The 13,551-nt window shown below is 34.5% G+C and overlaps 2 protein-coding genes across 4 annotated transcripts in view; both read left to right on the forward strand.

Annotated features, from left to right (window-relative positions):
• LOC136026588 (RNA polymerase-associated protein CTR9 homolog) overlaps positions 1 to 2,918 on the forward strand; it is a 42,147-nt gene extending 39,229 nt beyond the window's left edge. For all 3 annotated transcript variants that reach the window (XM_065703296.1, XM_065703299.1, XM_065703298.1), the window contains exon 12: positions 2,529 to 2,918. In XM_065703296.1, coding sequence (XP_065559368.1) covers positions 2,529 to 2,838 — 310 coding nt within the window. In that variant the 3' untranslated portion in view covers positions 2,839 to 2,918. The remainder of the gene's footprint in view (positions 1 to 2,528) is intronic.
• Positions 2,919 to 7,649: 4,731 nt separating this feature from the next.
• Positions 7,650 to 13,551, forward strand: part of LOC136026589 (protein bicaudal D-like) — a 71,440-nt gene continuing 65,538 nt past the window's right edge. Inside the window, exon 1 of the mRNA XM_065703300.1 lies at positions 7,650 to 7,790. The gene's annotated coding sequence lies outside the window, so the exon portion shown is untranslated. The remainder of the gene's footprint in view (positions 7,791 to 13,551) is intronic.

Here is a 13,551-nt window from a genome sequence, read left to right on the forward strand (position 1 = left end):
CCCCGCTCTTTACGCTAAAGTTTGACTCTTTCTCTCAATTCTTCTTTTTAAAACAGTAAAAAACTTTAGTGTAAAGAGCGGGGCGTTGATGAGGAAGCAGCCTCTTTCATATACGAAGTAATTTCTGTGCGTTTTAAGTTGTAATGTCGCTCCTTACTTTCAGTTAAAAAAACTCGTTTTTTTTTATTTAATTTCTGAACGTTTTTGAATCAATGCATGTTTTGATTTTGGCTCTCCGCAGAGGAATAATCAAAACGAAATTTTGCATATATTTTTTTCGGGGGGCTAAATGGCTTTCTCATAATTTTGATCGAATGATTTTGAGAAAAAAAGAGCGGGGGCGAAGCCTAGTTGCCCTCCGATTTTTTGGTTAATTAAAAAGGCAACTAGAACTTTTAATTTTTTACGAATCTTTTTATTGGTAAAAGATTTACGTAACTTATAAATTAGCTTACGTACAGAACTTTTGTATTCTCATGTTTTTATTACATATATGAGGAGATTCGCCCCATCGTCAGTACCTCGCTCTTTACACTAAAGCTTAAATTTTATCCCAATTCATTAAGAATGACCCCTGAATCACAAAAGCCGTAGAATAAATAGTTGAAATTACTAAAAATACTTTAGCGTAAAGAGCTAGGTATCATAAGGAGGTGAGCCCCTTATATGGGTAATATTTTCTGTTTGTTTTAAGTTTTATTGCTGTTCCTTACTTCCAGGTGAAAAAGCTTTTTCACATTTATTTTTTAATTTTTTTTTTTAAATAATGCTACTAAATCCTGCTCTTCCTTCATGGAAGTTTTCTTCTCCCATGACAAATTCTCGATGGAAAGTTCCCCCAGCATATCCCCTTCTTCTCAACCCCTCCCCCAACCAAAAACATCCTCCTGAAAACGCCTGTATACTTCCCAATAACCATTACTATATGTAAGCACAGGTCAAAGTTTGTAACTTGTTGCCCCTCCCACGGGGACTGTGGGGGAGTAAGTCGTCCCCAAAGACATAGTTATAAGGTTTTTCGACTACGCTGAATAAAATGGCTATCTCAGAATTTTGTTCCGTTGACTTTGGGAAAATAATTAGCGTGGGAGGGGGCCTAGGTGCCCTCCAATTTTTTTGGTCACTTAAAAAGGGCACTAGAACTTTTCATTTCCGTTAGAATGAGCCCTCTTGCAACATTCTAGGACAACTGGGTCGATACGATCACCCCTGGGGAAAAAAAAAAAACAATAAACACGCATCCGTGATCTGCCTTCTGGCAAAAAATGCAAAATTCCACATTTTTGTTGATAGGAGCTCGAAACTTCTACAATAGGGTTCTCTGATACGCTGAATCTGATGGTGTGATTTTCGTTAAGATTCTATGACTTTTAGGGGGTGTTTCTCCATATTTTCTAAAATATCGCAAATTTTCTCAGGCTCGTAACTTTTGATGGGTAAGACTAAACTTGATGAAACTTATATATTTTAAATCAGCCACAAAATGCGATTCTTTTGATATAGCTATTGGTATCAAAATTCCATTTTTTAGAGTTTTGGTTACTATTGAGCCGGGTCGCTCCTTACTACAGTTCGTTACCACGAACTGTTTGATAATGTGAAAACGTAAATAAAACACATATAACCGTATATACATATTTAACGTATTTAAACGTAAATAAACATTTAAACTTACTGAAACATATATAAACTTACGTAAAGATTTGAATGTATATTAAATGTATTTAAACGTAATATAAATATTAAGCTTATATACATATTTAATCTTACGTTAAAATCAATGAAATATTTGGTGTTTTATTCATAAAGGGAACGCAGATAATTTGACAAAATCCCAAAGATATTTTATCTTATATATAATACAAAATTTTTACATCTTCATAGTGAGAGATTTCTAACCATTGCTCATATGTCGTATGTTAATCAATATTTGTTTGATTAGCGTTCTTTAAAGAGTAGATACGGGCAAAACTTTTCAGGTTTAATAAATACTCTCGTTCTAAAACAAAATATACAAAAAAAGGAAGTTCTGTTTTAATTTTAGCTGTCATTATAAATAAGTACTTTCCTCATTGTAAGTAGAATGTGGAAAGATTTGATTTTGACACAATTCTCTTCCAAAACAGTATTTAATGGCTGTTATACCTCCCTACAGAACCATGTTTGGGGCCCTTTAAATGCACTCATTAGTACACCAAATCCCCCACCACAAGAGACACCATTTCTGCTGACCCCCGTCGGTCCAGTATTTACCTACGCGTACTGTCTCACATTATCTTTAATTAAACTAAAAAAACGGAAAAAACACATCTTAGAAATAAAAACGCAAAAACACTCACAATATCTTAATGAAACAAAATGCAGCAAAAAATTATATCTAAGGAAAGTTAGTGTACTGATTCAGGTAGGGTAATATCTGAGAACTTTGGGAACTTGTAGTATTTTTTTTACTATTCGTTATGAAGATGTTGGTGTTTAAGTAATTAACTCGAGTCAAACAAGATGTTTAATTTTTCTCTTCTTTTTAGCTCGCGTTCCAAAAGCCGTTCTCGTTCGAAGAGCCGTTCTCGTTCAGTATCTAGGTCACGTTCTAGATCCAGATCGGTTTCCAGATCAAGATCAGCATCGGGGTCTCGTTCAAGATCAAGAAGCGTTTCAAGGTCACGTAGTCGTTCTCGTAGCGGCTCTCGCTCTGGTTCTAGCTCTTCACGCTCAAGATCTGGGTCAAGATCGGCATCTTCAAAGTCTCGCTCTAGATCCTCAAAATCAAGGTCATTGTCTCCTGCGTCCAAGCATGGATCACCAAGGTCAAAATCATCTTCGCCTCGAAGTGATTGAAATTTTTATTGTATTTGATTGTTTCTCTTGTAATAATTGTTTAGAAACACTGGTAAATAAGTAAAATATTGTAAGAGTTACCAATTCATGTTATTTGTTTAATCGGCGAAATGCAGGTATGCAGGCAGGAGGGGGACAAGAGGAGGAAGATGATCTAATTTCCTATATGTTCAATATCTGTTTAATTTTTTTCAAGTTTTCCTTCCCCTCCTCTTATAATCCCTTCATTTTTTAAGGTACCGAAACAAACTTTATATATGATAAGATCGTAATATATGGTCAAAATATAAATAAAAAATTTCAGTTCGAAGTTTTCTTCCTGTTTTTATTTACAAATCCACTATAAAAACACTGAAGAAGAAGTGGAGTACATAAGAAAGAGAATTTAGAAGTCACTGCCACTTAAAGCACTATTCACATAAAACAGGCCCAAGACGCTACTGATGCTGATTCACGATTAGCACGGAGCTGAATACTATCTAAATGGTGGAAAGGATCCCGGACATGGAAATTCTGAATTATTTTTGAATTACTGTGCATAGAAGGAAGATATAGGAAATATCTATAAAATTTAAATTATTTTTTTTCTAAGACGCGATATATGTCTTCCTGTCAGGAGGAGTACTCCGATAAACACAAAATAAATAGACCCCGTATGCAAGGGGTTTAGGCATCTTATCTGAGAAGTAGAAGTAGCCAGAAGTGAAGGTATCAGTAAATCATGTTGTTTTATTAGACTGTTTTCAAGGTAATTAAAAATATTTGTAATATTATCATGCTGTTATTTCTTGGGTCATTTTAATTAATTGTGCCAATTTGGCTGCAGCCGAACTGGAGAAATTTCAACAAGCAATCTAAAACAGAAAATCCCAGTAAATGGGTTTTCGGCAATTATTCTATAAGTTTGGAAATGTATACGGCCTTTAGGTGCAACAGCGATAATAAACACCGAATAGAGAGAACAGAAACTGACCATACAACCACCTATAGTATAAGCATACTTGTCAAACAGTTCGTGGTAACGAACTGTAGTAAGGAGCGACCCGGCTCAATAGTAACCGAAACTCTAAAAAAAGGAATTTTGATGCCAATAGCTACATCAAAAGAATCGCATTTTAATGCTGATTTTAAATATATATGTTTCATCAAGATGAGTTATACCCATCAAAAGCTACGAGCCTGAGAAAATTTGACTCAGTTCAGAAAATAGGGGGAATAACCCCCTAAAAGTCATACAATCTTAACGAAAATCACACCATCAGACTCAGCGTATCAGAGAACCTTATTGTAGAAGTTTCAAGCTCCTATATACAAAAATGTGGAATTTCGCATTTTCTGCCAGAAGACAGATCACGGATGCGTGTTTATTTGTTTTTTTTGTTGTTTTTTTTTTTCCAGGGGTGATCGCATCGACTGAGTGGTCCTAGAATGTCGCCAGAGGGCTTATTCTAACGGAAATTAAAAGTTCTAGTGCCGTTTTTGAGTGACCGAAAAATTGGAGGGCACCTAGACCCCCTCCCACGCTCATTTTTTCCCAAAAGTCACAGGATCAAAATTCTGAGATAGCCATTTTATTCACCCTAGTCGAAAAACCTAATAACTATGTCTTTAGGGACGACTACTTCCCCGCCGTCCCCATGGGAGGGGCTGCAAGTTACAAACTTTGACCTGTGTTTACATATAGTAATGGTTACTGGGAAGTGTACAGAAGTTTTCAGGGGGATTTTTTTTGTTTAGGGGGAGAGTTGAAGGAGGGGGGTTACGTGGGAGGATATTTCCATGGGGAAACTTGTCATGGGGGAAGAAAATTTCATTAAAGGGGGTGCAGTTTTCATTGGTAAAAAAATATACGTAACTTACGAATTAATTTACGTAACGAACTTCTATATTCGTTTGTTTTTATTGCGTGTATGAGGGGTGAGTCGTGTATCAGAGTAAAACTCTGATGAGTTTTACTGCTGATGATGAACACTGTATATGTGTTCGAAATGTCCAGTTAAATAATTTTATATCTATTCACTGTCAATAAAAAGGTATCATCCCTATTTTGAACTGTTTTACTTTCGTAAGAGACAGATATATTGAAAGAAAGAAGGAGAGAGAAGCGAGGAGAAGAAAAGGGAAGATTAATTAATCCTTGGTGGGATACGATTACCAGCGCACGATGTTATCTCATCTTACCTGACAGATCGATACCAAGAAACAACTTTTAATAAAATAGTTTTGGATCCATGCTTGTTGTCTAATATTGGTGTCCCTCAGGGTTCAATTCTGGGGCCACTGATCTTCCTAATGTACATAAATGGCCTTCCATCAGCGACAAAAAACAACAGTCTGGATGTTCTTTTCGCCGATGATACCGGATCAATACTTGCAGGGCATTCCGAAGAGGATGTCAAAGAGAAGCTGCAAACCGTGTTTTCCCAGCTAATTGTACGGCTAAAAGATATTCGTTTGTAATTGAATGCCGCAAAAACGAAATTCATCATTTATAGTAAAATTGGACACAAAGTAAAAGGAATTACAACTATAAGTAATCGGGCTACAGATATTCGAATTCAGAGGGTAACTTCAGTCAGGTATCTGGGTATAATTAGTGATGAAGATCAATCGTATAAAGAATATTGTAATAAATCACGCGTTAAAGTTGTCCAAGGAGTTGGTGTAATGAGGAAACTTCAGCATGTTTTTTTTCCCGTATGAAATTCTACGCCTCATTTGTTTTGCCTTGGTACATTTTCACCTTACGTATTGCCCCGTGATTTAATTGGCAACATTCAAATATCATATGAAACCGATACAGACCTTTCAAAACTGGGCTCTTCGAATTTTGCTGATATTTACCGTTGCCTTCTTCCTATCCAAATAAAACTAAAACTGAAACTTTATATTTATTTTCAGAAGTATTCACTTTTCATTCTTTTTATTTAAGGTAAAATATGACCGTTCAGAACTGCCTACGCTCTTTCATTCGAGCAATTTTTTCCCTGTGCAGCCTGACCATGCTTATGAAACCCGTCATAAATGAAAAATGCAGCACTTTAAATTAACCATTAAGAGATCGCGATTCTCGCCATATTTTTCAATCACGGGTTCATAGCATGTTTATCTACCATATATAGATAACTTCGAAGACCACACTGTCTTTCCATGACGAAAGTAAAACAGTTCAAAATTGGGATGAAACTTTTTTAATTGACAGTGAATAGATATAAAATTATTTAACTGGATATTTCGAACAAATATACAGTGTTCATCATCAGCAGTAAAACTAAAAGACATGAATAAAAATAAACAAAATTTATACCTAATAACTAATTACATATAGTTTATAGCTCTTATTTTTTTCAATGCAACAGCGGAGGCAAATCTTTTTGACCTTTTCGGTTCCGGTTCATTAGAAATATCTGACATAATACGTGGACAAAGGTTATAGCTCTTAGGTGAGGTGATATTTACTTTATTTGACCTCAGTAAATTATCATAAATGGAATGTCAGATATTTCTAATGAACCGGAACCGAATTTACCTATCTAGGAAGGTCCATGCCTTTTATACTTTTATATGTAATAAGTGTATACTAGAGTAAGACAATTTGAAAAAAAGAGCAACAAAATAGAAGAAAATCACAACAAAAATACGATTTTTTTGAACAGAGTAAAAGACTAAAGATGCCCATAGTTTTATTTGATTAGTTTAACCTTGAAATCTATTTTGGCCTAAGCTAGCCTCAGATTCTTTGATTTATTATAAAAATTATGTGTCTGTAGTGTTTTTCTTCTGTGTACTTACTAATTGTTTATTTTCCTGATTTTCTTATCTATTGCTCTCAAGTCATATAGTATTAACTAGAATAACCATAATAATAAAAAAGTACCAGCACAACAATCAAACATTCACAAAAAATGTTGATCAAACATTCACAAAGAATTGAACTTCTCAAAATATGCCTGTAAACACATTCAATTGCAACACAGTAAAAAAAGCCTTTGGTTGAAATTGGTGTTTTTTCGTGCAAAAAATGGTAAACCGGTTATTTTATTGTGACTTGTCAAATTTCATCTGCTGTGTCTGCAAGTTTATACTTTATAACGGTTATATGGCTGTATCAAAATATTTCTACTGAGGCGTGGAAGAATGCATCCATTATTTTGGATTGAAAACTATGATAAATTGTACACTGAATACAATTAAAAAGCTTATCAGATCTGTTGGAAATCAACCAGGAAACTATGAAAAAGGACGCGAGGGTATTAATAGATCTATTCTTCAAGGTTTGACAAGTTTCAGGTTAGAAGGTAAGAATGTGATTATAAAAAAAGAAAAACATAGCTAGCCTAAGCATATACAGGTTAGCCTTGGAATGTCTACCCTTGGCTCCTAGAACCTAATTTAGCCGACCCATATACTGCCTGAATATCTCATGCTAGAATTCGTAACTCAGCGGCTGTGATCAATTGCTTCTTTGACAGCATTTCTGCAATTTTCCAGCAATTGACATCTGTGAGCCGTCTCGAGTAAAAAAAAAAAAAAAAAATAAGTTTAAAAAATTAAAAATTATTTCAGTAAAATAAACTTTTTTTTATTTAATTAAATTCAAGAAGCCAGACGACGTTCCTTCTGTTACAATTATTTTCAATTTGAGAAATTAATTACAGTTTGACCAAAAATTCAAAAGCTGTGATATTCCAAATAAGAAACTGAGTAGCCCGACACAAGCTGCTAAATTTTTGCATGAACCAAAACCGGGACATTTTTGGTAGTTTGTTACATGGCACAAGTTCTTGAAACATTTTGGAACACAGCTTATTCACAATTATTTCTTCTTTAAAAATTGTGATAGATGCACAATTCTCCCATCCCATACAAGTGCTAAAGATGAGATTCCAAATTATTAATTAACAAGGCAGTAAAGATATGGAAATAGATGGGAACATTAATATTGAAATCTGGTAATCCTATATTATTGACACAACTAAGCTCTGGACCTATAACAGTGACTTTGTGGATAGCTTAGACTTAACAGTAGGCTATATCCATTGGAGAACTGCTAGAAATTGTACATGATGGGCATTTGTGATATAGCAGAATTAATCATCTTTAGAATGATATAAAATACAACTCTGAAACAGCTTCGAAAATTAGGCTAATACAAATAGACTAGGCTAGTCTAGCTCAGGTGTAGGCTACTTAGCCTACTTATATTAGACCTTATAAATGTTTAATTTTGTCATAAGCTGTCTAAAGTTTGTATTACTGCATTAAAGCAAGATTTTTGTGATTGCATATTTTTAGTTTGCCCCATGGTAGAGAAGGGTCAACCAGAAATGAATATGCTTGTAGAATTTGCATTTCTAAGTACTATATTATGGAAACTATGCTGCTTTGCAACATAGTTTCCAGTTTAGACAGCTTGTGATGAAACTAAACATTTACATTAGACCTATTCCTAAAAGAACAACATTTCATTTTCACCCCCTCCCCCCATGTGCTAATATCAAGATCAAAGCATATATTATCAGTGCATTTTGTTTCTGGGCTTCACCGTGCTCCTTCTTTGCCACTAAATATATTTGAAGAAAAGACTGATGTGCAGAAAAATGCAAAGAAAATACATAATTAGGGCAAATTTTGTTCAAGACCTAACATTAAGTGATTATTTTGATTATTTACATCTGTTGGACAATATGCTAGCCAATGCTTCTAACTTTGAGGATGATGTAAGTAGTTCTAGATATACCTACCTAGTTATGACTGGTGAATGGTTGGGACTTTGCAGTTAATTTGGTATATATTCCAATGAATTCATTAATACAATAGCTAAGAAATAAGCATACCTTTAGAATCAGAATTTCATCCCAAACCCAATATAAAATTTGTTTACATTGGAATTAATTTAACCCCCAGCCCACCATAATATACCAATATATACTCTGAGTTGTGTTTATGTAGCCTACTAAAGTCTCTATAAATCACACATTTTTTGATAAAATTCTAGTGGATTGACTTCTTGCTATCTCAGAAAGGGTTTAGGTTAGGAAAATGGAACTTTCAGGTATGAATTTACAGACTAAAGTATGTCCCAGGAAGGTATTTTGAAGCAACTACTTCCACTCCTTCTCCCTCTAGAGGGCCCTGACCTTTGATGACCTTTAAAAATATGAGTGTTATAAAAGTGAAACCTAGCAAAATAGATCTTCTGCTTAATTGAAGTACAACAAAATTATTTTCAGCTTCATAACTTTGCTCAATTCCATTTTATAAGGTTTTAAAAATATGCAAATACATTTCCTAAATTTTGAAAAAAAAACAAAAAAAAACAAAAAACACTGATGCAGCTCCAAATTCCACTCAAACAACAGGAATTGCATTTTCAGAACTAAAGGCAGAGAAAGGGGAACTAGTAACTGAAAATTAATGTAAAATGTTGTTTTGTCAAAATTTCAATAGGTATAGACCTGTCATGTAGGCAAATTTCAAGGCCCTCTAGAGGGAGAAGGAGTAGAGGTGGGTACTTTAAAATACCTTCCTGGGACATACTTTAGCCTGTAGACCTATCCCTGAAAGTTTCATTTTCCTTACCTAAACCCTTTCTGAGATAGCAAGAAGTCAATCAACTAGAATTTTACCCATTTTTTTAAATTAAGGCAACAGTTTATCAAAATAATAGAAAATTCATTGAAATATACAATTTAATGGTAAATGTTTAAAGAGTGGTGAGAATAAAGTTAATTTTCATTGCACATGAATTTTATATATAGATTCAGGAAAAAATTCTGATTCTAAAGGTATGCCTATCTCTTTGCTATAGCAAGAGTAAGTTACAATCTGAAAATCTACTGTATGTTTTCAGTTCCCCACTACTTAGGTTGGTAGAAAGGAAAAACATTACTTGAGGCATCTTTTTATGCTCTTTCCAAATATACAAATCACTTATTTTACCAATTCTGTTTTGAACCCTTATAGGACCTCAAAGAGGCCTTCTTTTCTATAGTTTTTGCCACTATAAATAGGATAAGTTATTAACCTATTCTTTAATTGTTGATCAATCATTTGAAAATAATATATTCCAAAGTTGTAAATTTGTAATGAGCTAATCTAAGAAAATCAATAATTTATAGGCTAAATCTTATTCTAAAATTTCAAATGTTTTCCTGGCATCTGAATTAAAGGATGGGTTTTCAAAAACTAAACTTTGTAGTAATATTATGATACCAAATAGAAAAAGGGGGTCAAAAACTACAGGCTAGTTTCCTTCTACAAAAATAATAGAAAACAAACTTAGATAAAGCAACCTTAAAAGAAAAAAAATGAATGCATTAAATAAAAAGGGAATATATCACTAAGGTCCTCCCTGTCTGAATTGTTGTCATCTTGGACAGCTTTAATCTTTCAGTCCTCATCTAGCATCCAATCTGTGAATATCTTGGTTTTTACCTGGTGAACCTAGTTTTTCTTTTGGACTGTTAACCTCTTATAAAAAGAAGGTTAGACAGAGAATTATCTGTTGGAAATGTAGGCTGAGAGTCTTTTCAAACTCTGCAAAATGTGGAGGTACAATTACTCATTCTATGCAAAAGCAGAAAATTGTGCCAAAATTGATACAGCTAATTGCAGTAAGATCTGGTGTTGTCCTGACTGCTCCTTTAAGAAAATTTCATCCATACAAGTAAATTCTTTAAACTCACCTGTTTTACCTTCACCTTGCATCCCTGTTGTCCAAATTCAAGATCTAGGGTGCTTAATATCCTAAAGGAGCTTAAATCACTATTGCCTCCCTTTTGCAGAAGTTGATTCCAGTTTCTCCCTGCCTCTAGTATGAAGTGACATCTCCCCTTGTGAAGTTTCTTGTCAGATTTAGGGCACTGCTGTTTTTACAGTCAACCCATCCTCTACTCTTGACACTACCAATGGAAAATTAAACACCTGCTCATGTGAGGTTTATGTTAAGATTAAACCCTTCTTATGTGTTGCCAGTGATAACAACATCTTCAAATCCTTGTGTTAAAGATCTTAATTGCCAGTCAGAAATCTGCCCAATTAATCTTGAAATTCCTAAACCAGAGTATGTTGTGGTTTTGAAATTAAAAGACAGACTAGAAAAGACATTACAGTTTATTTCAACAAATATTTTTGACCCCCTATTTGCAATACCAAGCAATCATATTCCACCCCATCTGGACATCTTAAATATCTCCAACAATTCCTCTTCCTTTCAAGGAAAATTAGAAAATGCTAATCTGGCCTTTCCAAGTTTATTTGAGAGGTCAAGCGCAGTCAAACTAGTGCCAAACCAGGTTATAAGCAATGCCATGGACCAAGACAAAAATATTGAAGCTGAATAAATTATTTTGTGAATAGATTTAACCCCACTGACATATTGTCTTTTATCATGGTAGCTGATCAAGTTACTGTACATACTAGTAGCTTAATGGCTTCCAGTTGCATGTCAGCATTAAAAGGTGATAATGACTGCTATTTTAAGGTCTAACAAAGTCAATGCTAAATTGTATGGTGATGATGATATAGTAATTGCTTTTGAGAAACCTTCAAAAAATAAAATGCAAGAATAAGAGGAAAAAAATATTATATGTAACCATTTTAATCATGGTCTCTGTAAGTTTCATAAGCAGTGAGAGTTTTTACATATTTGTTGTAATTTTATTTTAGATACTAGGGTGTATAGGAGTGCTGTTATTGATGTTAAAAGTAAAGATCACCATCTAGTAGTGTCTAAGGTTAATTTAAAGCTGAAATTTCGGAAGAGTAACTCCCTCCTGGAAAGTTATGATGTTGGTAGACTTCAGGATGAAAATTTGAGAAAAAAATTCCAGGAACAGTTGAGTACTAAACTTGAGGGTTTAAAATTTGACAATGTGGAAGATGGATGGAATAATTTCAGAAAAACAATTTGTGAAGTTGCTGATGGTGTCCTAGGGAAGAGTGCTAAGACAGCAACTAGGAATATTAGTGAAAAAGCTTTAGGTTTAATAGAGAGTAGAAGGGGTTTGTATAAGAATTATCTGAGCGATAGGTTGTATGAAAACAAAAGAAATGTAAAGAAAGTGGAGAAAGCATTAAAATATGAACTAAGGAGATGTGAAATGGAGGCGATGGATAAAATTGCTGAGGATCTGGAAGATGCGGCTAGACGGCATAATAGTAAAATATTATACTGGCATGTTAATAAATTGAAAGGGAGTAGCCGATCCGGACTAGTCCCAGTTAAAGATAGAAATGGGGCCACAATTAGTGATAAGGAAAAAGTTAAAGAAAGATGGGTGGAACATTTTGAGAATGTGCTAAACCGAGATACAGTTGCAGGAAAAGATATAGATGAAAATGAAAAAGTTTGTGATACCTTGGATGTGAAGGAAGATTTGTTTAGTGAGGAAGAATTAGCAACAGTACTAGAAGGATTAAAAAATAATAAGGCTCCAGGTGCTGATAGTATGATTAATGAGTTCCTTAAATATGGTGGCTCTGAGGTTAGGAATAAGCTACTGAAGATTATGAACATGATTTTTGAAAAAGGGGAAGTACCCAATGATTTTAGGAAAACCTTAATTAAACCACTGTATAAGAAAGGTGACAAGAGTGAATGTCGGAATTATCGAGGCATTAGTCTGGTCTCTGTAGGTAGCAAATTACTGAGTAATATGATACTTTTTAGACTGAGACATGCTGTAGACAAAGTTTTAAGGGAAGAACAATGCGGTTTTAGAAAAGGTAGAGGATGTGTCGACCATGTTTTCACTCTTAGGTTAATAATTGAGAAGTCCCTTTGTTGTCAAACACCTTTGGTCCTTAGTTTTATCGATTATGAGCAAGCTTTCGATTCTGTTGATAGAACAGCGTTAACAAAGGTCTTATCGTTATATGGTATACCAGAAAAATACATTAAAGTGATTTGCGCTATGTACGAGAATAATACTGCTGCGGTTAAGGTAGGAAATGAGGTTAGCAACTGGTTTTGTATTAATTCAGGAGTTAAGCAGGGTTGTGTTCTATCCCCCTTTATATGGATCATTTTGATGGACTTCGTCTTAAGGAGCACAGGAAAGGCAATTGGAGACCATGGAATCAAATGGGGAGGAAGAACGCTCCTGGACTTAGATTATGCTGATGATTTAAGCATATTAGATGAAAGTGTGAGCAAAATGAATGAATTTTTAGAGGTTTTACGAGTTCAGGGTGCTAAAATAGGCTTGAAAATTAATGTTAAGAAGACTAAGTCACTAAGGTTAGGAATAAGTGAAGATGAACAGGTGACCTTAGGTAACGAAAAGATTGATCAGGTTGGGAGCTTCAGTTACCTTGGTAGTATTATTAGTAAAGATGGTGGGAGCAGTGAAGATGTTAAAAGTAGAATAGCTAAAGCTCAGGGTGTTTTTTCCCAGTTAAAAAAAGTTTGGAAGAATAGAAAGATAAGCCTACAAACCAAGATTAGAATATTGGAAGCTACAGTGATGACAGTGGTCAAATATGGCTCTGAAATATGGACACTCCGAAAAGCAGATGAAAATTTACTAGATGTTTTCCAGAGAAATTGCCTACAGATTGTTCTGGGTACCCGGCTGACTGACCGTATTTCAAACAGTAGGTTGTACGAAAAGTGTGGTTCAATCCCGCTTTCTGGGGCTATAATGAAAGAAAGGTTGAGATGGCTAGGCCACGTTCTACGGATGAAGGATGACAGATTACCGAACATTG

Source organism: Artemia franciscana, chromosome 4 (genome assembly GCF_032884065.1).
Source record: "Artemia franciscana chromosome 4, ASM3288406v1, whole genome shotgun sequence".
Classification (NCBI taxonomy): Eukaryota; Metazoa; Arthropoda; class Branchiopoda; order Anostraca; family Artemiidae; genus Artemia; species Artemia franciscana.